Source organism: Pseudorasbora parva, chromosome 21, assembly GCF_024679245.1.
Source record: "Pseudorasbora parva isolate DD20220531a chromosome 21, ASM2467924v1, whole genome shotgun sequence".
Lineage (NCBI taxonomy): Eukaryota > Metazoa > Chordata > Actinopteri > Cypriniformes > Gobionidae > Pseudorasbora > Pseudorasbora parva.
In genome coordinates this window covers 37,926,727-37,953,790 of record NC_090192.1, presented here as the reverse complement: position 1 = coordinate 37,953,790, position 27,064 = coordinate 37,926,727, and the positions used below count along the sequence as shown (strand labels likewise).

General features: G+C 38.2%; 2 protein-coding genes across 2 annotated transcripts; one reads left to right on the top strand and one right to left on the bottom strand.

The window, feature by feature from the left end:
• Positions 1–389: 389 nt before the first annotated feature.
• On the top strand, positions 390–7,721 carry bccip (BRCA2 and CDKN1A interacting protein). Its single transcript, XM_067429789.1, has 7 exons — positions 390–556; positions 676–750; positions 917–997; positions 2,375–2,464; positions 2,553–2,740; positions 4,595–4,760; positions 7,343–7,721. The coding sequence occupies exons 1-7, from the start codon at positions 425–427 to the stop codon at positions 7,511–7,513; spliced, it is 903 nt and encodes a 300-aa protein (XP_067285890.1). The 5' UTR covers positions 390–424; the 3' UTR covers positions 7,514–7,721.
• Positions 7,722–7,783: 62 nt separating this feature from the next.
• dhx32a (DEAH (Asp-Glu-Ala-His) box polypeptide 32a) lies at positions 7,784–26,888 on the bottom strand. The gene is made up of 11 exons (XM_067429786.1): positions 26,430–26,888; positions 21,694–21,887; positions 20,086–20,458; positions 17,255–17,488; positions 17,028–17,121; positions 15,260–15,409; positions 12,526–12,717; positions 11,983–12,123; positions 11,705–11,895; positions 10,296–10,486; positions 7,784–7,971 (listed from the first exon to the last, which is right to left on the bottom strand). The coding sequence occupies exons 1-11, from the start codon at positions 26,682–26,684 to the stop codon at positions 7,797–7,799; spliced, it is 2,190 nt and encodes a 729-aa protein (XP_067285887.1). The 5' UTR covers positions 26,685–26,888; the 3' UTR covers positions 7,784–7,796.
• Positions 26,889–27,064: the final 176 nt, after the last annotated feature.

Genomic DNA, 27,064 nt, shown 5'->3' with positions numbered 1-27,064 from the left:
TAGATAGATAGATTATAAGCGATTCATCACTAAGGTTTATTTTGTAAAATGAGATAAACTCAGTGCTGAGGTAAAACAACCACGTTAAAAATAACCACGTAAAACATCGGGGACATATTTATTTGTTTATATATGCCAAACGTGGTTATTTAAAACTCAATTCAGTGTCAATGATTTCTTAATAAATAATAAATGATTTTCACGCAGCACCCCTCTGTAAAATATGGTATATTCTGCTGCCCAAGCTAGTGATCTTAAACAGACGCCATTTTGGATCTTGTGCAAGGGGGTTATGTGCGTGTGTTCGAACGTCTACTGTGAGCCAAGATGGCCGACAACACTCCTTAGTTTCCTAACATGTGCATAACACAAAACGTCGCTGTGCGTGAACTCGTGTCTTTCCTGCGTACTGTAGTGGAGCAGCATGGCTTCGTCTGCGAAGCGGCGAGCTATCGAAACAGGTCACAACCCCCAAGACAGCAATGAAAGCTCGGACGAGGGTCTGGAAGACTCTGGGGATGAGGGCAGTGAACATTCAGAAGAAGAAATAAACGAGGTGCGTTGCTGTTTTAACTATTATTGCAACCAAAAACATCGTGATGTGCAGGCCAGACTGGGTCTGCGTTTTAAACACGCAGTTTCGTGAAGAATATATTTATTTTGAATTGTGTTTAGGAGGTCATCGTGGACTTTGAAGCACACACGATATCTGAAAACGACTTTCATGGCATTAAAACCCTTCTGCAACAGGTAAGTTAAGTTACAGACAGACAGACGGTGTTGTTTGCATTGCACTGAATAAACAGATTTTTTTTTTTTACATTGCACAGTTTGCACTTCAACAGAGATTAAAAATGAGAACGAATATGTACATTCATACATAATATAACTTATATGTACGTTTTTGTTTTTCCAGCTGTTCTTGAAATCTCACGTGAACATCTCTGATCTCACTGACATCATCATTCAGCAGAATCACATTGGCAGTGTCATCAGGGTGAGACTCATTTAAATAATAGTAGTAGAATATCTGTTTTTAATTTTTTTCTGTCGACATCTGTATATTTCATCAAGAGATTTACAGTGATTTTATGTGCATTTATTGTAATTTGAGGGCTCCAGAGAGTCTGGAAAGGTTTAGAAAAAAATAAATTAATAATAAAAATAAGATTTAAAGGTGCACTATGTAGTATTTTTGCAGTAAAATATCTAAAAACCACTAGGCCAGTGTTATATATTTTGTTCAGTTGAGTTCTTACAATATCCCAAATGTTTTCCAACTATTTGTAAATTGTGAGAAAATTGCTATTTTAACTAAGGACCGGGACGTTTCAGCATAGCGTTTGAGGAAGTCGCCTGTCAATTGCGTCATATCTGCGTTATCCTCGGTTTTGGGTTTTACTTGGCTGGAGCGCTTTACTCTTAGCAGTGTGAACTAGTGAACACACAGAGTAACCTCATAACATCATTTTAAACACACTTAAATGTATCTAATATGATAATCAGAGCTGCATTACCTCACAATCATAAGAGGGGATCAGTGCAGGCGAATGTGTCCCGTCATAATAAAAGTCCGGGTGTTTGTGAGGCGGGTATTTATTTAACAATCGCTCCAGCGGCCGTGCTCAGCACCTCAACACTCAGTCCTGCTCTTCTTCACACTACAGTAACGTTAATAACCGCATGCATAAACATGATTTCTGCCCGAGTCCTATTTTCCACCGGCTGTGAGGTGAAGACCACATGTCCCAAAATGCTGCGCTCACACTTTGCGTCATCAAACTACACCTTTGTTTTAAATAGGCACCCTCTAGTGGACGGAAAGTTGCACACTGCACCTTTAAATAAATACATTGAATAAAATACATTTTAAAAATAAAATGCATCGAACATGCTATAGTAAGTAGAACAAATTATAAAAAAATATATTAACGGTATATTCACATATTTATCAAATTAATTAAACAGATTTACAGTAATATTATAGGGGTGAGTTGATGGAAAGGTTTAGAGAAAAATATAACAAAAATAAAATGTAAATACATAGATTAAATAAATGTTAAAAAAATCACGTAGTACAGTCCTATAGTGACTAGGAAAAATGTAATAAACTAATGACACACACACATATTTTTTTATTTTCAGTACAAATTGGGTCTTTATACACTAATGCATTGCTGATCATATAGGATGAACATATTTGGGGGTCCATTACATCTAAAATGGAAAAACTTTCCTTCAAATACATTGATACCTATATTTATAATATTCATCAAATGTAATAAACATCAGGATGAATAGTGGTTGTGTCCTTAATGATCAAATTATCATTGCAATGCATGTTTTTGAATATTTTCTGTGTGTTTTGCTCCAGCAAGCGGAGGTACCGGAGGACAGCGATGATGAGGGCGACCCAGATGAGGTGTTTGGATTCATCAGCATGGTGAACCTCACGGAGAGACAGGTCGGAGACTCGGCATACCTACATTCATTTATAAAGACGTTTGCCTTCCTGTGTGGTTTTCTGATGGCTGTGTGTGTGTGTTGAACAGGGCGTGGAGTGTCTGGAGAAGCTGAAGGACATGATTATAGAGCAGTGTGTGAATTCCAGCTCCCCGGATGTCCAGGAGAGGTTTGAGCAGCTTCTGTCAGGTAGCGGACACTCAGTCGGGCTGCTGCTGAGCGAGAGATTCGTGAACGTCCCGCCACAGATCGCCCTGCCCATGCACAAACAACTCCAGTAAGTGTTCAACGGTTTAACCAGCAGAGGGAGTGTGTGTGTGCATCTGAAAATAATGCAGCTGTGTGTTACAAATATAGCACGAACAGGGTTAACAACATTAAAAGGTGATTAAAGGGAAAAATATTATTATTAAAAAAATCCTGTGATCAAAGTTGTATTTTCAGTAGTATTACTCAAGTGTTCAGTGTCACATGATCCTTCAAAAATCATTCTGATATGAGGATTTGATGCTCAAGAAACATTTATGATTATTATTAATGTTAAACACAGTTGTGATGTTTAGTTATTTTTTGTTGTTGTGGATGCACAATCATTCAAAGGTAGTATAAATGAATACTTTTATTTAGCAGACAATTAAGCAAAGACATTTATCATGCAAAAGGGGTTTTCAACATTGATAAAAATAAGAACCATTCCTAATAATTAAGCACCAATAATATCTGATGATAATTGAGCACAAAGTGAGAAACACAGTTATGCTGCCTAATTTAATTTTTTTTCAGGATTTTGATGAATACAAAGTAGAACTGGATTTGTTATAAATATAACTTTTTGTAACATTTTACTTTTATTTTTTTAATCGTCACATTTGCTAAATAAAAGTATAAATTACAAATTTTTGAATGGCAGTGTATCATGATTTTCAAAAATGTATAAATAATATAAAATGAAGCAGCTAAAACTTTTTTCAACATTGATGATAATAAGAAATTATATTAGATTTCTGAAGGACCATGTGAGGAAAGACTGGAGTAATGATGCTGAAAATTCAGCTTTCATCACAGGAATAAATTACATTTGACAATATATTACAACAGAAACCAGTTCATGTAACTTGTAATATTTCACAATATTACAGTTTTTCCTGTATTTTTGATCAAATGAATGGTGAGATTAAGAGACTTCCTTCAAAAACATTAAACTCCTTTAACTCCTACGGTGGCTGATTTAGTCCAAGATTAACATGGCAATCCCCCTCTTCACATTCGACACGGTGCCATTGAGTGTTAAAACGCGAAAGGCGAAGCTTGAATTTACGGGTATGTCCCTCTTTGGCTAATGTACTTTCAAGATGGAGGGGCAACATGGCGACCGGCATTCGAACCCCTCACCCGTATGTATTTTCAATGGCATATTATAAACTTACGAGAATACTTTACTACTTGAAAGAAGTAAATATACATTAATAAGCACATATATTTTGAAAGAACTAAGTGTTTTTAGCTAAGAATAAACTAAAAAAGTTACAGTGTAGCTTTAATGTTTCCAAACTTTTGACCAGTAGTGTATATTATGGGAAAATTAAAGTGATCATGGATGCATGTAAACCTATTGTAGGAGTCTCCAAATTCCAAAACAATTGAGGAACTTTTAAAATAGGGGCACTTTAACAATTACCATCTACAGTTTTCCCATCGTCACTCTACTGTCATCCTGCTGGAAAATGCAGAAATATCCGTCACTGTGACTGATACTCTCGTCTCGTGATGCTCTCAGGTCGTGTCCGGCTGAAGGTGTTTTGATGTTATTGACTGTCTGTCAGCAGTGGGCGGCACTAATTCCATCACGTGGCTTTATAAAGACCTTATGTAACAGTGTCTCTTATGTGGGTCAACACGTAGATTAGCCAAATGAAATCCCCAAAACTCCTGTGTACATCTGGAAATATTGTAAAGTGGATTAAAAAGTGAACTGTGTCCACTGATACACAATGTTTTCTGAAATTATTCAGTTCTCGATGTTGCCAGATCTTTCAGTATCTTGCTTGACAACTAGTTCCAGGTGGATATGATTTGAGAAGCAATTATTTAGTTCAGTATTGATTGATGATAATGCTGTTTGGTTTAACAGGAAGGAAATGGCTGAAGCACAGAGGACCAATAAACCCAGCGGTAAATGCCAGTTCTGCCTGATGATCAGTAAAACCTGTAAACCAGCAAAGAAGAGCATATCCGGTCAAGCTCAACCCAAAGAAGAGCTCCGGTTTGTGAACGACGAGGAGGAGTTCTTCTACGAGGTACTCGATATTTGCTTTATTCGGGGTTTCCACGGATCTTAAAAAGTCTTGATTAAAAATGTCTTAAATTGGAGCAGAAATTCTTAAATTCAATATCCTGACATTACATTATTAATACGATTTCTGCAATGCAAAAAAAAAAAACGTGTACAGAATCGCAGAATCCATTCATAAAAATAGAATTTACAAAATCAGATTTTAAAAAGTCATCTTAGGATGAATAAATCAAAAGTAGGACGGTCAGTTCACCCAAAAATGAAAATTGAGTCATCCTATTCTCTCCCTCATGTGAGTAAATAGTTCACCCAAAAATGGAAAAGACTGCTGTTACTTTGTATGTTTTCAATTAGACCAGTAGATCAATTTAAACCGGATTTCATAGGGCTCTGAATTTAATTCAAAAATTAAATTACATGTACTGCAAAAAAGCAAATCCTGATTTGTTGGGGATGTTTCCGTCCACTATGGGGAGCTGTTGAGTCTTAATTTGGCCACAACTTTCTCTGCATTTCAGAAAATGGAATGATTTTGGGTGGTATTAAAGGTGGGGTTAGTGCTATCTGGCAACCGTTTTTGGTATTTCAAATCACCAAAACAAACACGCCCCTACCCTCAAAAGGGTCTCGCCCCTATTTTGATAGCGTCGCCCCCACATCTACGTAACCCAGAGGCATCAACGGCTATGGCAGAATCTCTGTGTATCTAATCCAACTAACGACATATTACAATTATGACTGGATAAGGGTTATATAGATCATGAAAAGAGTAAGCAAACATATATTAGGAGTATAGTATCTTACTTGTCGGAGACATTGTGTGAGCTGATGCTTGAAGCACACAGTGAGGAGATTTAGATGCTTCATACGGTGTGGAAATGAACGCAAATGGACTAACAAGTGAACATGCCACATGAGCATAGTCAAGCAGCATATATTAGGCTAGTTGTCGGCTACCGTCCGTCATGTGCAACTCGTGTGTTTTGAATAATGACGTGCACAGAGCGAGAGCGAGCGCTCTTCTCACCATCAATAGTAGACACGCCCCTTACCTGCTGATTGGCTACAAGTTTGTTATTCCACTTGGCCCGTGTCCTTTTTCTAAAACGGTTTTGAAATAAGACTTACCCCACCTTTAACAACCTTAAATTTTGACACATATTTTGGGGAAATGCTGTGAAATTTAAAAACAAAAATCCACAATACTCTGAGCAAATTCACTACCCTTTCGTTATGTTCGGTATGAAAACATCCACTAGATTAAACTGTAAAAATGTATCAGATAAATATTTTTTTCAAATTTCTTTTTTGCATACATCTGTTAAATCAACCTCAGTCCTGATCAAAACTAGAGAAAAAACACAAAATGACTTCTTAATATAAAACGTGATTGTGGACGTGATTTTTCTTTAACCTTTTGTCACAGTCTTGGACATTTCAAAGATTAGAAACAACATTGGCTTTGATGCTTTGTTAGTGTTTGTGCAGCATCAGATTTGAGTTTTTTCTCCCTCATTTACTGTTCGTGGCTGTTTTTGCCCCATTGACTTCCATTAGTGTTGGGAAGAGGTCAAATCTGTAGTTTTTACAGTTGATCACCAGGTAGCACATTAACCCTTTGGATAGGCCTGTGCAAAGTCCACAATCACTTTGTACATTGAAAAGGTCATTTTATGTGTTTTTTAAAGATCTGATTTTTTCCAAAGCGGCTGCAGTGTGAACAACCAAGGCGGATTTGATGTGACTTTTACGTCAATCTATGCCGACATTTGTCACAGTAATGTGCCGGCGAGTTAGCCCTAGACACAACGGACACAGACCGTAACATTAAAAACTTGACTAGATATGAAGAACAGCGATGGAGTGAGTCAGTGGAGGGAGAGTGAGGTGTTAGACCTAATTAGTATATGGGGAGATACTTCAATTCAAGCTAAACTAGAAGGATCCTACCGTAACCGCTCCGTTTTTGAAATAATAGCACACGAAATGGAAGAACATGGACACAGAAGAACGTGGCTTCAGTGCCAAAGGAAGGTGACAAAAGCTCAAAATAACCAATTTTGCTCTCTTTCTTTTCGTTCTTCTCCTCTTCAGCACCTCCTCATTACTGTTATGGCTTCTGTTACACAAACATTTTTTTAAAAAAGCGAAAATGCTTACTTCCTCTATAACCTCCTGAGCTTTAGTGCAACAGCGCGCTGCGTCTGATGTCATTGATATTGTTCTTTTGCACATGCAGGTTAGTTTGAAACCTCAAACAGTTCACACTGGAATCAGATATAGGCCACATTTTAAAAGGTAATGTGAACAGCCAAACAAAAAATCAGATCTGAGCAAAAAATCAGAATTGAGCATTAAGACTTGCGTTGTGAACGGGGCCTAATATAATCTGTGTTTAGACATTTAGAGAATGAAGGGAACAAACATAACGAACAATCTTACATCTTTAATTGGTCTTAAATTTACCATCATAAAACGGTTTATTAATACACATTCTTGGTTTAATTGTGAATGATTCTTCTTTTATGCATGCAGAAAAACATTTCGTCTTGGATCAACCTTTAACACAATTTCTTTTTGTCACAGCAAGCCACGCTGAAGTTCAGCTACTCCGTTCAGGACGAGGCCGATTCCTGTGCGACGGGAAAGTGGTCGTATGATGACGTACCGATGAAACCGCTCCGCACCGTGATGGTGATCCCGATGGACCGGATGGGAACCATCATTGCTAAAATGACTGAATATCTGAGTGTGTGAACTTAACTCTGCTCCTCTCATGGTTTATTTTTAAACTGTTTTCAAGTATAGTTTCTATGATGTTAAACGTCCCAGTCCGTAAAAAAAAAGAAGTATAAACTGGCCACAAAACAGTTTGACAAGAAATCACCCCAAACCAGTGAAATAATTTATTAATTCTGTACATAATCAGTTGAAATTACCCACAAAATAAATGGCCCAAACAGGATTCTTGAGTGTCTTTTCAGAAGTAACAATACAAAACATTTAAACACTATTTACACACTCGCATGTTTTCATGAGGTCACTGTATGACACACCGGTCATGTGATTCGGCCTCTTCCGTCTCTGGCGCAGCCGGTTGAGGCTTCGCTCTCACGTGTCCCGTCCGGTCACTGTCCAGAATGTGCTGCAGGATTTCTTTACTTTCACTAGGGGGCAGGTTACAGAAGAAGTACTGTGGGGCTATTTGAATGAACCTGAAAACAGAAGGGAACCAGACAGAAAATATGGAAGCGTGCAGGGTGTGTTTGTTTTAAAGAAAGGAATACTTCAGTTCAGCAGGGACAATTCAATTCATCAAAAGACATTTATAATGCTAATGCTGTTCATTAAAGAATCCTAATAAAAAAAGGAAGCAAGTTTTAAACATTAATAATAAATCATGATATAAGAGTGATTTCTGAAGGATCATGTGACACTGAAGACTGGCGTAATGATGCTGAAAATTAAGCTTTGAACATGGGCATAAATTAGATTTTACAGTATATTAAAATAGAAAATGGGTATTTTAAATTGGAATAATATTTCACAAAGCCTTGGATAGCAGAAACATTAAAAACTCTTAACAATATTACTGCAATATTCATTAACCCTTGTTAAGACATAACAGCAAATTGATTTTATTAGAGGTGCAAAAATAATTAGTTTATATTTCCAAAGGTGATAACTAGACATTAAACATGCATCATGCTCATTCATACTTTTGTTCTTTTTTTATTGTTATATTTTTATAAACTACCATCAAATGTTCATTGTGCTTAATTGTTTTAGAAAAAAAGAAGAAGCTAGTTTTGCATTCTGGACAGCAGAATTGTAACATTTATAATCATATCCAGGATGTTCATATTGGTTGTGTTTAGATGCACAAAAATAGCAACGGTGAGCTGCATCTGATCTGGTTTAATCCTCAAGCATATCAAAGGATGTGTAATCTGAAAAGCTCTATTGTAAATCCAGATTACTAATGATGACACATCAAAACACATCATTACTCTGGACGAAGGGCCATAATAATGTTTGTAGCAGTAGCCAGAGGAGGACTTACAGAAAGACTCATACATTAGTTGTAGGAATAAGAAGAAAAAGACTAGCACTTAAAGGGTTAGTTCACCCAAAAATGATATTGATGTCATTAACTCCTCCCCCTAATGTCATTCCCCACCCGTAAGACCTCCGTTCATCTTCAGAACACAGTTTAAGATATTTTAGATTTAGTCTGAGAGCGTATCTACTGTCCATGTCCAGAAAGGGAATAAAAACATCATCAAAGTAGTCCATATGAGACATCAGTGGGTTCATTAGAATCTCTTCAAGCATCGAAAATACATTTGGGTCCAAAAATAACAAAAAACTACAACTTTATTCAGCATCGTCTTCTCTTCTGCGTGTGTTCAATCCTCAAATAAAGATTCACACGGTTATTAATCAGTGAATCGATTCATGATTCGGATCGCGTGCCAAACTGCTGAAATCATGTGACACTGGTGAGCCGAATCATTGAGCGATTCACTGATGCATGACCGCTTGAATCTTTATTTGAGGATTGAACACAAACGCGGAAGAGAAGCCAATGCTGAATAAAGTCGTAGTTTTTGTTATTTTTGGACCCAAATGTATTTTCGATGCTTCAAGAGACTAATGAACCCACTGATGTCTCATATGGACTACTTTGATGATGTTTTTATTCCCTTTCTGGACATGGACAGTATAGTGTGCATACACTTAGATACACTCTTAGACTAAATATAAAATATCTTAAACTGTGTTCTGAAGATGACGGAGGTCTTACGGGTGTAGAACGACATTAGGGTGAGGAGTTAATGAGATCAATTTCATTTTGGGGTGAACTAACCCTTTAACTATCCAATTCAATTTTCTGTTTATTTGTTTATATATATATATATATATATATATATATATATATATATATATATATATATATATATATATAAAGTGTGTACTGTCCGATTAACAGACTTCCTTACAGCACTTGCAGGTCGTTGCCCTTGTTTGTTTAGTTGCTTCTATTGCTCTCCTCTTTTGCAAGTCGCTTTGGATAAAAGCGTCTACTAAATGATTAATTGAAGTTTCACAAACTAATTTCGGGAGAAGCACGCGCAAACAATTAAATCTAATTAAACACAGGTGGAGCAGGCTCAGATAATTAACCCAATTGGAACACAAGAGGAGCACATTAAACTAATCAGTTAATCAATGATAGGAGGTGTATATAGACAGCCGATTTACCTTCCTGTCATTGACAGTTTCTCAGCATCCCACCACCACCCCTTCTCCGCACTTACTTAAATCAACTGCTATAAATATCAAAACAAATCACAAATTGCAATCTAGTTCTAAACTATCCATGTCGGGGGGGGGATACTCTGGGTTCGGGCAAATTTTCCGAGCCCGGAGCCCTCCCCGGACAGCACGCCAAATACGCATAATCTTTACTCTATTTAATTGATGTAAGTGTGAACTCGTGAAATGTAAATTAATTTAAATGTAAGAACAAACTTACGCCTGCGGTGAGATCTGTGTGACGGTCCGAATGCAGTTGTCATCTGAGAGGTTGTACTCATGGAACAGAACCCACTCCGGCAGACCCAGTTTATGAGTTTTTGCTCCATATCCAGACAGACGGTGAACCTGAGCCACGTGTTTATTCAGCAGCATGAAGTAATTCCCCGAGCCGTCCACATCTCTGGCGATCTGAAGAACACAGCGGAAAACACATCAGTGACCGAGACTTCAAAATCAAGCCCAAAACATTTAAATGAGACCACGTTGAGTCCTGAGACTGTAATTCTGATTAAAAAGCTATGTTTGGGATATAATTGTTTGTACTAGTTCTAATCTCAAATCTGGAAATTATTCTCATGCATAAAACTAACAGCCTTTAAGCTTTAAGGGCACAGGAAATAAAATAATATCATTGTTAAAAACTTCACTTTCTAGCTTTCCTTGTATAACTGACTTTTCTGCTACGGTATGTGCACACACTTAGACAAAACATGAAGTCCTTGGACACATTCACACACAACCAGAGGATAGACAATACACATTCACACATGTTCCGCACATTCATGTCTTTCTTGATTTTACATTGAAATACCATACATGGCACGACTTGATTTTAAGTACCATGATTGGCTGGTCAAGACTTTTCTGATGAATGTTTCACTTACACCTATATATATAAATATATATATATATATATATATGACCTTTCTTCCTTAATACATTTAAAAATGTTATAAAGTACTGCACTGTGTCTGTGTTTCCTTGAGCATTCTCCTGAGATATCTTGCATGCAGCTGTCGAATAAGGTCAAAATCCTGGCGCGATATTTACATAGATACCTCATTAGTGCCTGCGTGGATCGGTCAAATGAGGCATCTATGTAAACATTCTATGATCGCGCCGTTATTTTGACCTTATTCGGCGGAAGTAATGCCGTTGGGAATACTAGATGAGATTCGTCTGATATGAGCTAAAAAATAAAAAAAAAATACTGTTGGGTTTCTCGCAGAAACCGCTTGTTTCGTGTCTTAAGACATCGATGTGTCGTCACGAGCCGCTGTGTTTAATATGGACTCGTATGTCTGTGTTTTTTTTTACCCTCACTTAAATGCACCCCATTGACATGCATTATACGAGTAACGGTTGGAGTTAAAAACCTTCATTTGTGTTCTACTGAAGAAACAAACACACCTACATGTTGGATGTACTGGGGGTAAGCAGATATAGATACAGTTTTCATTTTTGGGTGAAATAACCTTTTAAAATAAAAAAATTAAACAAATATTAGCTCAAAACTTATGGGAATAAAAAGAAATTGCTGTATAATATACATTTTAAACCAATACACATTATATATGCATTTAATTCATATATAAACATTCACAAGACATAAAAAACTATTCAGACCTGCATAAAGTAGCCAGCGAGCAGCGCCCTCTTGATATTGAGCGCGTTGGTCTTGGTGCCAAAGGCTGGTTCTGAAATGGGAAGCTCGATCCTCTTCAGAATATCTGTGAGCTGGGCTCTGATGGCATCTGCCGTCTGCAGGGCAGCACAGCACAGGAAGTACTCCTCACACCACTGCTCCTGGCTGAAATCTGTCAGACACACACACACACACACGGTTCAGTCAGCTCGCTCCTCCACCTGAGCACTCATTAGTCAAAGTGTGTCGGTCGGCTCACATGGCTCCTTCTGGCTGCGTTTGAAGGTGTTGTAGATGTTGATCAGGGTGAAGTGGTCGCCCTCGGGATGCTGGAACTTCATATGACACCGCATGACTTCTGTTACCATCCCAACGGGAGGCTCAATGAAGCAGCTCGGTGCTGATGTGGAAACAGATGTGCATTATTATATATGATGTGCATTATTAAAGGGTTACTTCACTGATTAGCATATGGCTTTCGTGCTGTAGTGCTGACAAGTGCTTTTAGTGTCTGTTCTCTAACTGAACAGATTTTATGAAAATGACCGCGGTGGGAAAGTGATCCAGTGATTTAGTAGCGGTGGCTTTGGGAGTGGCCTCGTAGGACAGCGAAGCATTCTGGGAATTGTTGTCTTTCATCCCCATGAGACAGTAATACATTTTCTGTCTTTTCTCAGTATAAAAGCACATAATAATTTCACATTTGTACTACATTAATGAGCCAGTTTAAATACAGATTTATCTTCCCAGCACTAAAGTACCCCTTTAAAACATGGTATACTTTTAGGTGTTAAAACATTACCTGCGAGCATTGCAGCGATGGTGAGCATCTCACTAGCGCAGTCAAACTCACAGGAAGCCAGCAAAGCTTTCGCCATCTGTGGATCCAGAGGAAGCTCTGACATGATGATGCCCATCTCAGACAGGTTTCCATCATTGTCCAAAGCAGCGAGATAATCGAGCTCCTCCAATGCCTGCATGAGCCCCTCAGGGTCTGGAAATTGTAAAGCAATAAACATCATGCTAATGTGTCCTTCTGTACTTCCTGTGACTTATTAAACGTGCTGAATTATGAAACAAGTGCGGGCAGTTATGTGGCATTTCCCCATTAAAGGGGTGGTTGCATGCGATTTGACTTTTTTAACTTTAGTTAGTGTGTAATGTCGCTGCTTGAGCATAAACAGTCTCTGCAAAGTTACAGCGCTGAAAGTTCAATGCAAACGGAGACATCGTCTTTTAAAGTTACAGCAGTTTATTGCCTACAAAAACGGCCAGTTTGGACTACAACGAGCTTCTTCTGAGTTGGTGACATCATAAACCCTCGCTAGTCTCCGCAGATGGGACTTCTGCCCGCAATGGGAAGGGGCGTGGCTTCCGGCAACCTGTGCTTGGCACTTCAGCCAATAAAAATACAGGAAACGACATTTGGCCATCTAACCAATCGAAGACCATTGCGTTTTTCAGAGGGATGGGCTTCATAGAAGCAGGAAGCAAACGAGCCGTTCAAAGGACAGTGGAGACAGCGGTGTGGAATAAAGGGAGAATAGAAGTAAAATACAACGTAAAAAAAAAAAAAAAAAAACCAAGCCTAGAAAAAAACACGGAACCACCCCTTTAAATCAAAATTGAAGTTTGTTGGCTTCTAGAATGAATATGTTAGCCTTTTAAAAATTCAAAACTTACATTCTCTCACTTCCACCAGTATAACACCAATGATTTTGATGACATAACTCTGCACTTCAGCGTCTCATCAGATTTTCTGTCCAATCAAATGCTCTCTAGAATCTAAAGCCCCGCCCCCTACATTATAAACAGATGCTGAAACTGTTGCTTGTTCACACATTTACTATTTCCTGGCACTGTGCACTATATAGGGGATAAGGAACGATCTGACAGAGCAAATATGCTTTCCATTGGGGTGAATGAAGTCTGGTTTCATATTAGTGACACATGAACTCCAGCAGCTCCGTTCCAGAGACACGATAGCACAGAGCCTATCACATGATCGACTCGGCACAGACCAGAAAACTTATAGGACTCATTTGAATTTTGTATTTTAAAGTGATACGGAGGAGAAACGGAGGAAACCGTGGCTTTACCGAGCTCAACGGCTCTGGGCAAACTGTGATATAAACTAAACACTGTTGGCTATTTAAAAAAAAGGGGCGGCGCTGTTTGATATGTCCCGCCCTGTCTTCCTGTTTCAGTGGAAATTACGTCAACACATTGAATGATGCTGCACATTTTAAGGCACTTCAGCAGGCAGTTCTCCATGTTTCCACATTCGCTGAGCTTTTCTCTTCCTGTGTATTATATCTGTTGGCTGTGCATAGGTCAATAATGAATATCTCTCTTTCTCCTCTGAGCTTCCCGCAGTCCAAACTGTGGCAAGAAACAATGAGTCTAAAACCCAGCAGACAAAGAGATGTCAGTTCAGCAAATGTACGCATGACCGAACACACACCAGCAAACCCATCTGTGCATGAGTACACCTTCTCGTACGAGCAACAGTTATAGATTACAGTATGATAAAGATATACCTCAGACGAACTGGTGCGAAATCTTCTCAAACAAAATCAGGCCAAAGCAAAGGTTGTTTTGTGTTCGTTTCGAGAGTTGCCAAAGCGAACTTTCTGGAAAAAACGCCAACTACCATTGGTCTGTGGTAAATGGTGATGCTGTAATAGGTAGGTGTGGCTTTGAGGCTCCGCCTTCTTTGACGTGGAAATCTTCTGTTCAGTCCATCGAGGTCAGACATTCACAAATAAATAAAAAATAACACAGTGGAGGGCTGCTTTATAGTCAGGCCTTGACATTAACACCAGCCGACCCGCCAAATGCGTGTGTATTTCAGCAGCGAAACAGCAACGATATATTTATCATCTCAATGCCTATCAAAGTAGACAGGATGTTCAATAAAAATGTATTGCTGCTCACATATTTCAAACTTCTTTTTAACCCAAAGCAAAGAACAGAAAATGAACTTCGCCATTAGACTTTTAGAAAGGAATATGCAGAATGAACCGTGTGAAAGAACAGTTATCATTTTACGCTGATCTGTCGGTGGCGTTTAGAGACATTTCTCTCATCTGTAAAGTCAGATGTTGAAGGTACTCTCAGATCGCAACAGTCATCATTTAAAAAAAGATGGGCAGCCTGGTTAGAAGGAACGGCTTTGGACTGGGACTGATGGCTTTCCAGGGATGGCAAATCTAGTACTATATACAGCAATAGAAACACCTATAATTAAAATGAATAAATAAAAAGTCCCACTCTCCTTGGTTTAATTAAAGTATTAACTTATTAATAGTGCTTTTTTTCTATTTCCTGTGAAGATTATTGTTGTGTAATGTTTGTTTAATAGGTTGGTGATTAGGTGGACCAGCAAAAAATGTAAAAACATATGTATGATGTGTATGTATGTATGTTTGTTCTTAAAAATGGAAAAAAAAAATTAAGTTGAAAAAAAAAAAAAAAAAAAATAGATCCTCTCTCTAAAGTTCTCATATGCCACTGTGAACTGAAATCTCACCCACCAGGTCTGCTAATGAAGTCACAGTGTCCGATCCCGGCCACCTCCATCCTCTTCAGAAAGAGCGCCGTGGACGTGATGTTTGACTCCAGAATCCGCGGAGGGATCTCAGTGGGCAGCTGAAGGTCCTCAGGATACAAGCAGAAGCACTTCCCTTCAAATGAACAGATTTAACATCCATTCACTACTGACAATAATTATGGTTGCATCTAAAGTTGCAAATTTAACTATGACATATTGCTTAAAACATTTATGAATAAAGCAGTTTTCACCTGTGTGCATAAGAGAACAAAATCATCCCTTCCCGGGATATTGGAGCAAAATATATGTAATAAAATAGAAAGTTGCTGCAATCGGGGAAAACCTTTTTTTTTTTTTTTTTTGTATTATTATAAATTATAATAATTTGCATAGTGTATTGCAACTGGTGGAACATATGTGACCAGTCACGGAAAGTAGGGACACAAGTCGGTTCTGGGGCATTTTGAGTTATTCACAGATTCTGAAAGTGTAGTCTCCAAGCTTTCCAACGATGTGTAACACATGGAAATCTGATAATATTTGGAGAAGTTGTGTCCATCTGAATGTATGCCTTTAGAAAAGTGTAAACGAGAGAAAACAGCCTCTAAAGTTTTGCAGTTCTCACCTGTTCTCACATCCTGGGAGTGACAATAGGCTCATTTACATCTCATTTAGATAAGCCACACCCCCTGTAAAGCTGCATGGTTGCTAGTAACGACAGACGCAACGGGAAAAATCGGACCGCATACTACTAATAATAAAGATGCTAACATTACCATCTAAAAGCCCATTATAGTAATGGGGTTTTTTGGCAAGTGATATGATGCTAACGATTACAATTAAAACGACAGTTAAGAACAATAGGTAGGTATGGGAAGGTCTAAACATGAGATAACGTGTGTGTGTTCTTAGAATGAACACAAAATGACAATCTTTGGTGTTTATGGAAACACACCCCATAAGAAACAGAAAAGTATTCTTGCAAATCTCGTTGCCTCCAATGAAATAAGTCGTTCGGGCACACTTTCTGTTTGCCGGGGTCTTCTTAGTGGATGTACTGTGCGTCTGTTCGAAGGGGATAAAGACAGAGATGTGGTTACAACCTGCCTTTTGTGTGGCAAAAGGCAGATTTAATCCTCTGATCGAGTTGCGTCAAAACTTGATGACATGCGCCTTACCCCTACACTACAGCCACGGTTACAGATTTGGCCCATTTCTCTGTGTTTATCCCCGTCAAATGTTACTATCGGTATAGCTTCTGATTTCTTACTGTCCAACTCGTCTGACGCCAGTCTGATACATTCTTCCTCTTCGCTCAGTAGATTAGGGGTATTATTCAGTCTTATTATGCCGCTTTCATCATCGCTCAGATCATCTCTACAGTCGGCCAGAGCGTTGCATGAATAATTAGCCACACATTCCTTGGTAGGGACCAGTATGAAAATACACACAGACAAAACAAGGCGATTTCAACTTCAAAATATACGCTTTTAAATATACCGTTAATGCCATCTCAAACACAGAGGCTTCTTCATTACAGATTCTGCAAAAAAGCGAAAATCACATCATTTGAAAAAAAAACGCCGCTTCTTTCTCATTTTGCTCGAAAGTAGAACTGCCGACTTGTGTCCCTGGTTTCTGTGATGGGTCACATTTTTGCTTCAGACTATGCTCTCATATCGTTCAAATAGGGGCTTTAAGTCTTAAAGAAACATTTGCTTGAGCACAGATTCTGCAGAAAGTTGACGCACCTGTTGATCCAGTCAGTCGTTTACGGATTTCAGCTTGACATCTACTGATGGGTCGGATGACCTCTGAACTGGCTCTCACTCGTGGGTTATACACCTACAAACAACACCACAGAAAATGGGAATTTACTGTTACAAGAATTTTCACTCATGACTAATCCATATTTTAGGTGCAAATGTTAAGAGGAAAAAAGGTGTGAATTTATATTTTGGATTTTCAGCTCACTCACTAATCTCTTCTCTACTCCAGTATCAATGACAAAACTAATGGTGTCCACCGGCCAGAAGAGATCCTCTGATTGGCTACAGGAAACGAAGACCCGCCTACTTGTCTGTTGACTTTCTGTGATTGGTGGACACATTCCAGTGAGTCCGGGGAACAGAGGGACAACTAACAGCTCTCCCAGAGATGCACTCATTCTGGACGCTTCTTTAGTGAGAATATTACAGGCACAGACAACCTCCTGAAACACACACACACACACACACACACACACACACACACACACACACACACACACACACAAAATATGTGCAACAGGTTAGAAATCCAACAGCTTACTTTTAACCCAATAAGACATATGATTCGAGGTAACATTCCTGTCTGTAGCACAAATTCCACCTTAATGCCAAACATGCCAAAGTTTAATACTCGAAAATTAGTTCAAGTCACTAACCACAAACATGAGCAAACATGAGGCATTAATGTTATTTTACAGAGCAGAGTGTCAGTGACAGTGAAAGAGCTGAGTGGACGCATTCATTCAGACGCTGCTGAGCCTGCTGAACACAACAATGTCATTGAGATCATGGAGAACATTGTGTTAGTGCTGCATCACGGTTAGCTGCTAATGCTAAAGGTTATGATTAAGAGTGGAAACAAAGTCTAACCCATCTTCTGTGTGCAACTTGTTCCCTTTTTGGTGTGCTCAGAGATCAGACATTATCCACATGGCAGCCAATGAGAGTAAAAAATAGTCAAACATTACATTGAAGAAAGGACTACAGGCTAAAATTTCAAAGAGACTGTTAATAATACAATGGTAATAATCATAATTGTTTCTTTAGCATCAAATCATCATATTAGAATGATTTCTGAAGGATCACGCTGAAAATCCAGCTTTGATCACAGGAATAAAGTACATTTTACAATATATTCAAATAAAAAACAGTTCTTTTAAATTGTACTGTAATAACATTTCACATTTACATTTATGCATTTAGCAGACGCTTTTATCCAAAGCGACTTACAACTCAGGAGAACAGGAAGCGATCCGTCAAGAAGAGGCAAAGAAAACACAAAAAGTGCCCTAAATACTAAGATTTGTACACTGCTCAGAGTAGCAAAGACCAGAAAAGGAAAGAAGAAAGGAGAAATAGAGGGGGAAAGAATTTTTTGTATTTTATTTTTTATTTTTTATGTAAGATTAAGTGCTCATGGAAGAGATGAGTTTTTACCTGTCTTTTGAACGAAGTGAGTGATTCTGTTGTGCGTATGGAGGACGGAAGATCGTTCCACCAACCAGGAACAATGAAAGAAAAAGTTCTAGAGAGGGATTTGATGCCTCTCTGTGATGCCTCTCATTAGCAGAGCGAAGGCTTCTGGTGGGGGTGTAGACTCGTAGGAGTGAGTCGAAGTATGCGGGTGCTGAGATTGTGGAAGATCCATAAGCAAGAGTCAGAGCTTTGAATTTGATCCGGGCAGCGAGTGGTAGCCAATGCAGAGAGATGAATAGAGGTGTGACATGAGCCCTTTTGGGCTCATTGAATACAAGACGTGCCGCAGCGTTCTGGATCATTTGCAAAGGTTTGACTGCACAAGATGGAAGTCCAGCCAGAAGCGCATTGCAATAGTCAAGTCTAGAAATGACCAGGGCTTGGACAAGAAGCTGTGTTGCATGCTCCGTAAGGAACGGTCTGATTTTCCTGATGTTGTGCAATGCAAACCTGCATGACCGAGCCGTCTTCGAGATGTGGTCTTTGAAGGACAGCTGGTCATCAAAGATTACTCCAAGATTTCTGACCGACCCCGAAGGAGTAATCAGAGATGAACCTAGCTGGATGGTAAAATCGTGTTGTATGGTGGGGTTAGCAGGGAAAACAAGCAGTTCAGTCTTTGCTAGATTGAGCTGCAGGTGATGTTTTTTTCTTGTATTCATTTCACAATATTAATGTTTATGTATTTTTGATCAAACAAAAGCAGCCAAAAATAGTAATATCAAACCATAGTAAAAAATCGTACCGACTCCATACATTTAAAAGGAAATGTACCAGTCAGTCAGCACATAAATGATCTTATTTGATCGATGAGACTAAACTTTCACTCTTGGTTTGAGCAGGCCTCAGCTCTCCAGTTCCTGGATCATCCCTTTGCATGAATTTACAACAACTCAGGTTAACTGCTCAGATACAATAAGGAATAATTGACTCCGGGCCGTTGCATTATTAAAAAAATATAATACAATAATGTGCATTATTTTTCCAATAATCCAACTGCCCGGAGTCAATTATTCTGCTTATACTACGGCTACCACACCTCAAGACATCGATCCGATGATATATTTAAAGGGATTCTTCCAGTTTTTGTACTTAAATCACCATTCTGAGTAGGACTATTTATTCCGCGTCTCATCCAACGGCTATTTTGCTATTTCCGAAACGTCATATTAGAGAGAGAGAGAGAGAGAGAGAGAGAGAGAGAGTGAGAGTGAGAGTGAGAGTGAGAGAGAGCTTGTGTTTAGGCTACCTCTGTGGGTCTCTAAACAGCGCTGTTATTACCTTGCTAGTGAAAATAAATTGTAGCCTTTAAGTTGCTTAATGTTGTTTTTTTTGTCCTGTAATTTCCGTTATTAGGCATACAGTTAACTATGTGAAGTGATATGGAACTGTAATACAGTCAAGAGAGCTGCCTGGACCTACGTTCGTTGTGCGTTTCCCAGAAAATAACTGCACACCACAGAACGTTCCTCAGCCAATCAGATTTAAGCATTCAACGGCCCCGTAGTATAACATACATAAAAGTACACGAGTTGTTGTAAACCATGAACCCACTTCACCTCACCTGCTCAGAAGCTAAAAACACAGCTACGTCTCCTGGCTCTCTGGATCGATGGACCTCCAGAGCGAGCCTCAGAGCCGAATAGAAGCTTTCAGTGCTGCTGCTGTTGCTGTGGATCACTTCACCGGCGCACGGGGCTTCCAGCTGCAGGCGCGGGACCGTCCCGTAGTGCGTGAGGAGCGTGTCTGAGGCGGGCGGGGCGGACAGAACCACCACCCGGAGCTCGGGCCGCTGGAGAAGCACCTCTCTGAGCAGACCCAGGAGGACGTCAGTGCTCACGGTCCTCTCGTGGGCCTGGTCTAACACCACCACCCCATAATGCTCCAGCATCGGGTCTGACATCATCTCCCGCAGCAGTATGTCATCAGTGCAGTACCTGCAACAAAAGTTGACATTCACAGATAAATATGCTACAAAATAAAACAAAAGTGCACGCACTGACTCACACACACACACGTCTGGCTCACTATCTTTGTGGGGACTAAATAGACGTAATAGTTTTTATACTGTACAAACTGAATTTTCTATCCCCCTACACCTACCCATCACAGGAAACATTCTGCATTTTTACCAAAAAAACTCATCCTGTATTATTTATAAGCCTTTTGAAAAGTGGGGGCCGCTGGCTGGTGATCTCAGGTTTTACTATCCTTATGGGGACACAATGTAATATAAACAAGGACACACACACACACACACACACACACACACACACACACACACACACACACACACACACACACACACACACACACACACACACACACACACACACACACACACACACACACACACACACACACACACACACACAACTGGTATAATCTTTTATCAGCATTATTTGTGACCTGTTCAACAAAATACATGCAAAAACTTTAAAAAAAATCATTTTATTATATGCTTTTATCAACACGTGTTTAGACATGTTTGATTAGACATACTTCTATGATAAAAGTAAATGACATTAATGATTAGAAAATGATTTATAAAATAAAAAACAAAAGACATTTCACTAGATTTGTCTATAATAAAATGCATAATAAAAGACATTTGCTTAGACACATTGCTTTATAAATTAAAAATGCCTTTTCTTTTCTTTTTCGTTGGTATTAATAGTTTTTTAGACATATTTAACTAGGCACATTTCTATAATAACATCAAATAAGACATTACTTGATTTATTTTTCATCTGACAGGTTAAAAATCAATTCCCATCACTTAGAAAAGTAAACTACGTGATGTTTGGTAGTAACGATAATTATTTTATTAGATTCTAAAAAATGTAATAATTAATAATTATTATAATAAAAAATGTGCTGCAAAACACTACATTTTGGTAAAGTCTATATGACAAAAGTTAGAAAATGTAGTTCTAGTTAGTTCTCCATGGGGAAGTCATAGCCAGAGAAATGCCTCCTGACCTTCAGTGATCAGTATACTGAAGCAAAAAGGCCTCAAGTATGTCATGCATTTGAGGAGACATCGCATTCTTCTCATACTTTAGCCAGGCAAACCAAACCACAAAACTAAAATATCGCCAGCTTGAAAACATTTGGTAATAGTGAGCATTTCAGGGCGTTTTTTTTCACACTTTGTGGGTTTCACACAGACCTGAGAATAGTGTCGTTCGAGCAGCATGTCTCCAGCGGGATGCTGTATCCGATCTCATGGCCGATGTTTATGTCCATCTCGTCGGCAACACGGAGGGCCAAATCTACAGCCTGCCGTCTCTGGATCTGACTGCACACCACCACGCCGTGCTGGTACTGAGCAGACAGACAGAACTCTGCACACCACTGAGGGATCTACAGTAGACAGTCAAGACACATTATTAACACCTGAACGCATTCTATTACATTACAGTTCAAATGGAAGCCTTCAGGTAACAATTATTACAACCATTAGCCTGTTGCGTTAATCTCTGCATGTGCCACACAAAGTGCTTTGACGTCAGTCTTTCTCTGCAGGCGGTCAACATTAAAATCCGTCCGCAACTGTGTCTAACAGCTGCAGGTTTGAGCAGTCTGGGCATCTGCTGAGGACAGGTCGGATGAACTTAACAGATGCACAGCTTCCTATTTTCAATTTTACAAACTGCAAATCATAATGCCAGAATATGCATTATGCATTATGCATTAAAGCAACAGATTTGACTGATTTGTAATCTTTCAGATAAGAAAACTGGACAACTTTAAACCAGATATAGTATGTATTCCATTCAAATGTCAAATCATACAAAGGAACAAAGACACTTTTAAAAACAGATTTAGATGACAGGTGTAATTAAGGACTTAAAATCAGGACAAGAAATAAAAAAGAAGTAGGGATGCACCATAGCGGTGCTATCGTTATCAGACTGATAAAAAAGAAATTAGCGGATATTAATGCAGATAAATTATGTATTATTTCCTTCAACTGAGACACTTCGATGCACACTTTTCGCCATGATGGATTTGAATTGCTTGAAATATGACTGAAATTACGTCAAAAAGGAATAAATTATATAAACATTTGGCTTTCGATTTATCGGTTAATATATCAGCGATCAACTTTTAAATATATATGATTATCGGTTATCGTACAGGCCAAAATTGTCATATCGGTGGATGCACTAGCAAATTTTTCATTGTCAATATGTCAGCCACAATATTGGTATAGCCCGATATATGTTCATTTTTAATGTTACCGTTATCGGCCCAATAAGAAAGTGTGTCCGATAAGTAATGCGTTATTTCATTCAGCTGAGACACTTCAGATGCGCACTATGGGTTTGAATTGCTTAAAATATGATTGGAATAAGTTCAAAAAGGAAATAATCATAATTATGAGCTTGTTTTTTTTAATCAGGCTCTCAAAAATTATATAAGTTGGATTTAGATTTATCGGTTAATATATTGGTAACCAGGTTTTAAATATAAAGAATTATTGGTTATCTGTATCGACCAAAATGTTCATAACGGTGCATCCCTAAAAAGTAAAAACAAATTAGTTAGACAAAAATCTCCTTTAATTTTATTTAGGTGGATGTTGATATGGAAAAAAAATCTGTTCTTAATCGTTATTAGTATCCTTAAAATGGAAAACTGCAACTAAATGTATAATTTCTTATTTTCTAAAAACGATTTTAAGGTCCCTAGCAAAAAATAAATATACCAGATACTAAAATGGAACTATTGCAAGTATATTTTAGGCACACTTTAAATATCTTGTATTTAAAGACTGATGTTATACAGAGATCATACTATACTTACTAAAAGCGATATTAAAACACATTTTAGGCATTTTAATATTAAGAAATGTGCATTGTGCAATAAAACAGTACTCCAAAAAAAGTGTCATTATAATACTTATTTCAGTAAGTCTCAAGCAATATGCCCATAAAGATGTTAATGGATTTGTAGTACAGTCCCTGACAAAAGTCTTGTCGCTTGTGTACAAATTGACCTAAAGTGCCGCTGAAATATATTTCTAATCAAGATATCTTTACAAGAAATGGCTCATTTTAATCCCACCAGCTTTTGTGATGTTTCAGTGAAAAACTAAACTTTCAAAAAGTATTCTAATATTCACAGCTTGGTAAAGCCCATTGAGTCAATTTTTGCATTTTCCATGGTCGAATCAGTGCCCAGAAGCCAGCACTAAACAAAAGACAATTGAAAAACCGTGTGGCATTTGTAAAGGCCCACTGCCTGCTAAAAGGATGGACGCAGGAAAAGTGGCAGAAGGTGGATTTTTCAGATGAATCTTCTGTTGAATTACACCACAGTCGCCGCAAATATTGCAGGAGACCTACTGGAGCCAGAATGGATCCGAGATTCACCCAGAAAACAGTGAAGTTTGGTGGCGGAAAAATCATGGTCTGGGGTTACATCCAGTATGGGGGTGTGTGAGATCTACAGGATGGAAGGGAACATCAATAGTCTAAAATACCAAGAAATCTTAGCTACCTCTTATTCCCAACCATAAAAGAGGCCAAATTCTGCAGCAGGACGGTGCTCCATCGCATACTTCCATCTCCACATCAAAGTTCCTCAAGGCGAAGAAGATCAAGATGCTCCAGGATTGGCCAGCCCAGTCACCAGACATGAACATCATTGAGCATATGTGGGGTAGGATGAAAGAGGACGCATGGAAGACGAAACCAAAGAATATTGATGAACTCTGGGAGGCATGCAAGACTGCTTTCTTAGCTATTCCTGATGACTTCATCAATAAATTGTATGAATCCTTGCCAAACCGCATGGATGCAGTCCTTCAAGCTCATGGAAGTCATACAAGATATTCAATTTGGATCTCACAGCACCACAACTTAATTTGCTGACATTTGTATTTGCAGTAAATTTGTTCCATTTCTGTACAGGCGACAAAACTTTTGTCTTGCCAAAATTTGACCTTTCTGTCTTGATTAAATGATTAATATTTTTTCTGTGAAAATTATTTATTTCAGTGCATTAAACATCATTTGGGAGGGGTTTAGCTATTCATATGAGCTATTTCTAACACCAATTAATTAATTAAAAGTCAGGTTAATATCAGGTATTTCTAGAAAATAGATAAGCGACAAGACTTTTGTCAGGGACTGTATACTTAGTATGAAATAAATGTGTTTTAAAAATTAGTTTTTTCACTAGGGGTGCTCAACACTGGTTGCTATCTAAAATGACATAAAATGAAGGCAGAGGCAACGTTTTGTCAAGACTGACAGAAGCATCAGCTGAATGAACACTATTTGCTCATACACAATGGTTGAGGCGGACTCGCTCGACGGCAAACACTCCCATCACACAGAACTGATGACCTCATTTAAAACAATTAGTAAAGTCTATTTGCTCAGATTTATGAATCATGATCAGGCCACATGCAAACAGCAGCTCTGTGTCTCATAGCATGCCTAGCAATGGTGAAAGTGTATCGTTTATAATATCAACTATTATGTTAAATTCTTAGAGTGTCTGGGCCACAACCGGCAGGATGTTGAACTGGAAGAGGGATTTACTGAATTAAAATTCGGAGAAATTTAATACAGCTCATTAGTCCACTGCAAGTTTTGCATCAAAATAACAAATGACATCATTAATTTGAATTTATGTATAGATATTCCAATATAAGTAATTTAATAGACATAAACACTGTCAAAACATTTAACAGACAGACTTTTCCCACAAAGTGACAATAATAAAGCAATATTTGTTACTGACAATATACAACTGTGACAGACCTCAGTCCAGTTCAGTAGCATATTGATTTCCATAGTAATGATGAGGTACCAGTCAATGAACATTAAAGCAAATAGTTCAACCTCTCAAACTCATGGCTGTGTGGCCTTATGTTTCTCAATGTTATTTTTAGTGCTTTTCCAGGGTGCAAATATTATGGCAAGCCGTTTTTACCTTTATTAATTTCCAGGATATGAATTCTTGACATCAACAATTATATTTTCATTTGTTAAATGCTCATTTTTAATATCAGAAATTTGATTTTTAGTAACAATTTTTATGTCAGGAATTACATTTCCACATTTTAGTAAAAATGTTAATTCTCACAGAAATATAATTCTTGATATCTGTAATTGTGTTTTCTCTAGTTAATGTCACGATATGATGCCATTCAAATTCAATTGTTTATATCAAGAATTGATTTCTTACTAGTTGAAATTCCAATTTCACATATCAGAAGTACAATTCTTACTAGTACCTTTATTTTTTATATCAATATTTGCATGGTTGCTAGTGCAAATGTCTGTTGTTGATATTAACATATCAATTGCTACTAAAAAATTTTTTTTATATGGATAATTTGTTTGTCACTAGTGACAATGTTAATTTCTGAAATCATGAACGTGATTGTTACTAGTAAGAAAGCCATTTAGATCTCTGAAATTACTCTCCTAATTATTGATATCAGAAATATATTTACAGACACCAGAAATAACAAAAGTAACGTTGAACTACATTTACAAATATCAACAATTAACATTTCAACTAGTGAAAATTGAGGGTAAAATTAGCATTTAAAACTGAATATTGAATTGCGATATCAAGAATTCATGAATAAATGTTAAAATGGCTTGCCATACAACAACAGCATTATTAGTAACTTCAGTGAGCTTTAAATCATGTAAACTGATGCTATATTTACACTTTCCTGAGATTATACTATATGAATGAAATCTTTTGCAGTTTGATTTTAACACCAGCCAAATCAATGGCATTTTAGAGAAGAAACATCCAAACGTGGTACACAAATCGAAAACTCATTAAAGAGTGTAGACGCCTAGCATGTCGACATTGATCAAGAGAAAAGATGTATCTGTAAACCCAGTGAGATAAATAAAGAAGCATGCTCACTTGTGTGCTTTTGCCAGTCTTGGTTGTGCCTGAGACTATAACGATCTGATGCTTTTCCAGCAGAGTCATGAATTCATGTCTGTGTTTCCAAACAGGCAGAGTTTTCCTCTCCTGCAGGAGTCTGTAGTATCTGGAAGAGTATGGCAGTCCATCAAACTGATTGAGCTCCAGATCATCTCCAAACTCGAACAGATCAGAATCAGAATCCTCCTCTCTCTTGAGTTCTCCCTCTGATATCTCACTGTTTCCAGCCATAATGACCAGCTCTACGCATGCGATTATTATACAAACTCACTCCTGTGGAGATCGATCAAATGCTCCACTCCTCTGTGCTCGTGCATGTGTCCAAAAAACAAAAAAACACCCATAAAAGTTGGCTAGCCTAAAGTTGGACATGTGTTGGAAACGCGCACTATGCGGCGCTCTCGTGTCGCGTTGTCGTGACCGCGGCCGCGTGACGTGCTCAGTTAATCCAGTTAATTCACCGATCACATGATCACAACCCGAACCCGCGCACTGTAACTTCTCTAAAGATAATAATCACCATCATCATAGTTTTTAGTTTTTTTATACATAGTATTTATATACATTGACTGTAAAAAATAATGAGAAACTGAGAAATATTCCCCAAAAAA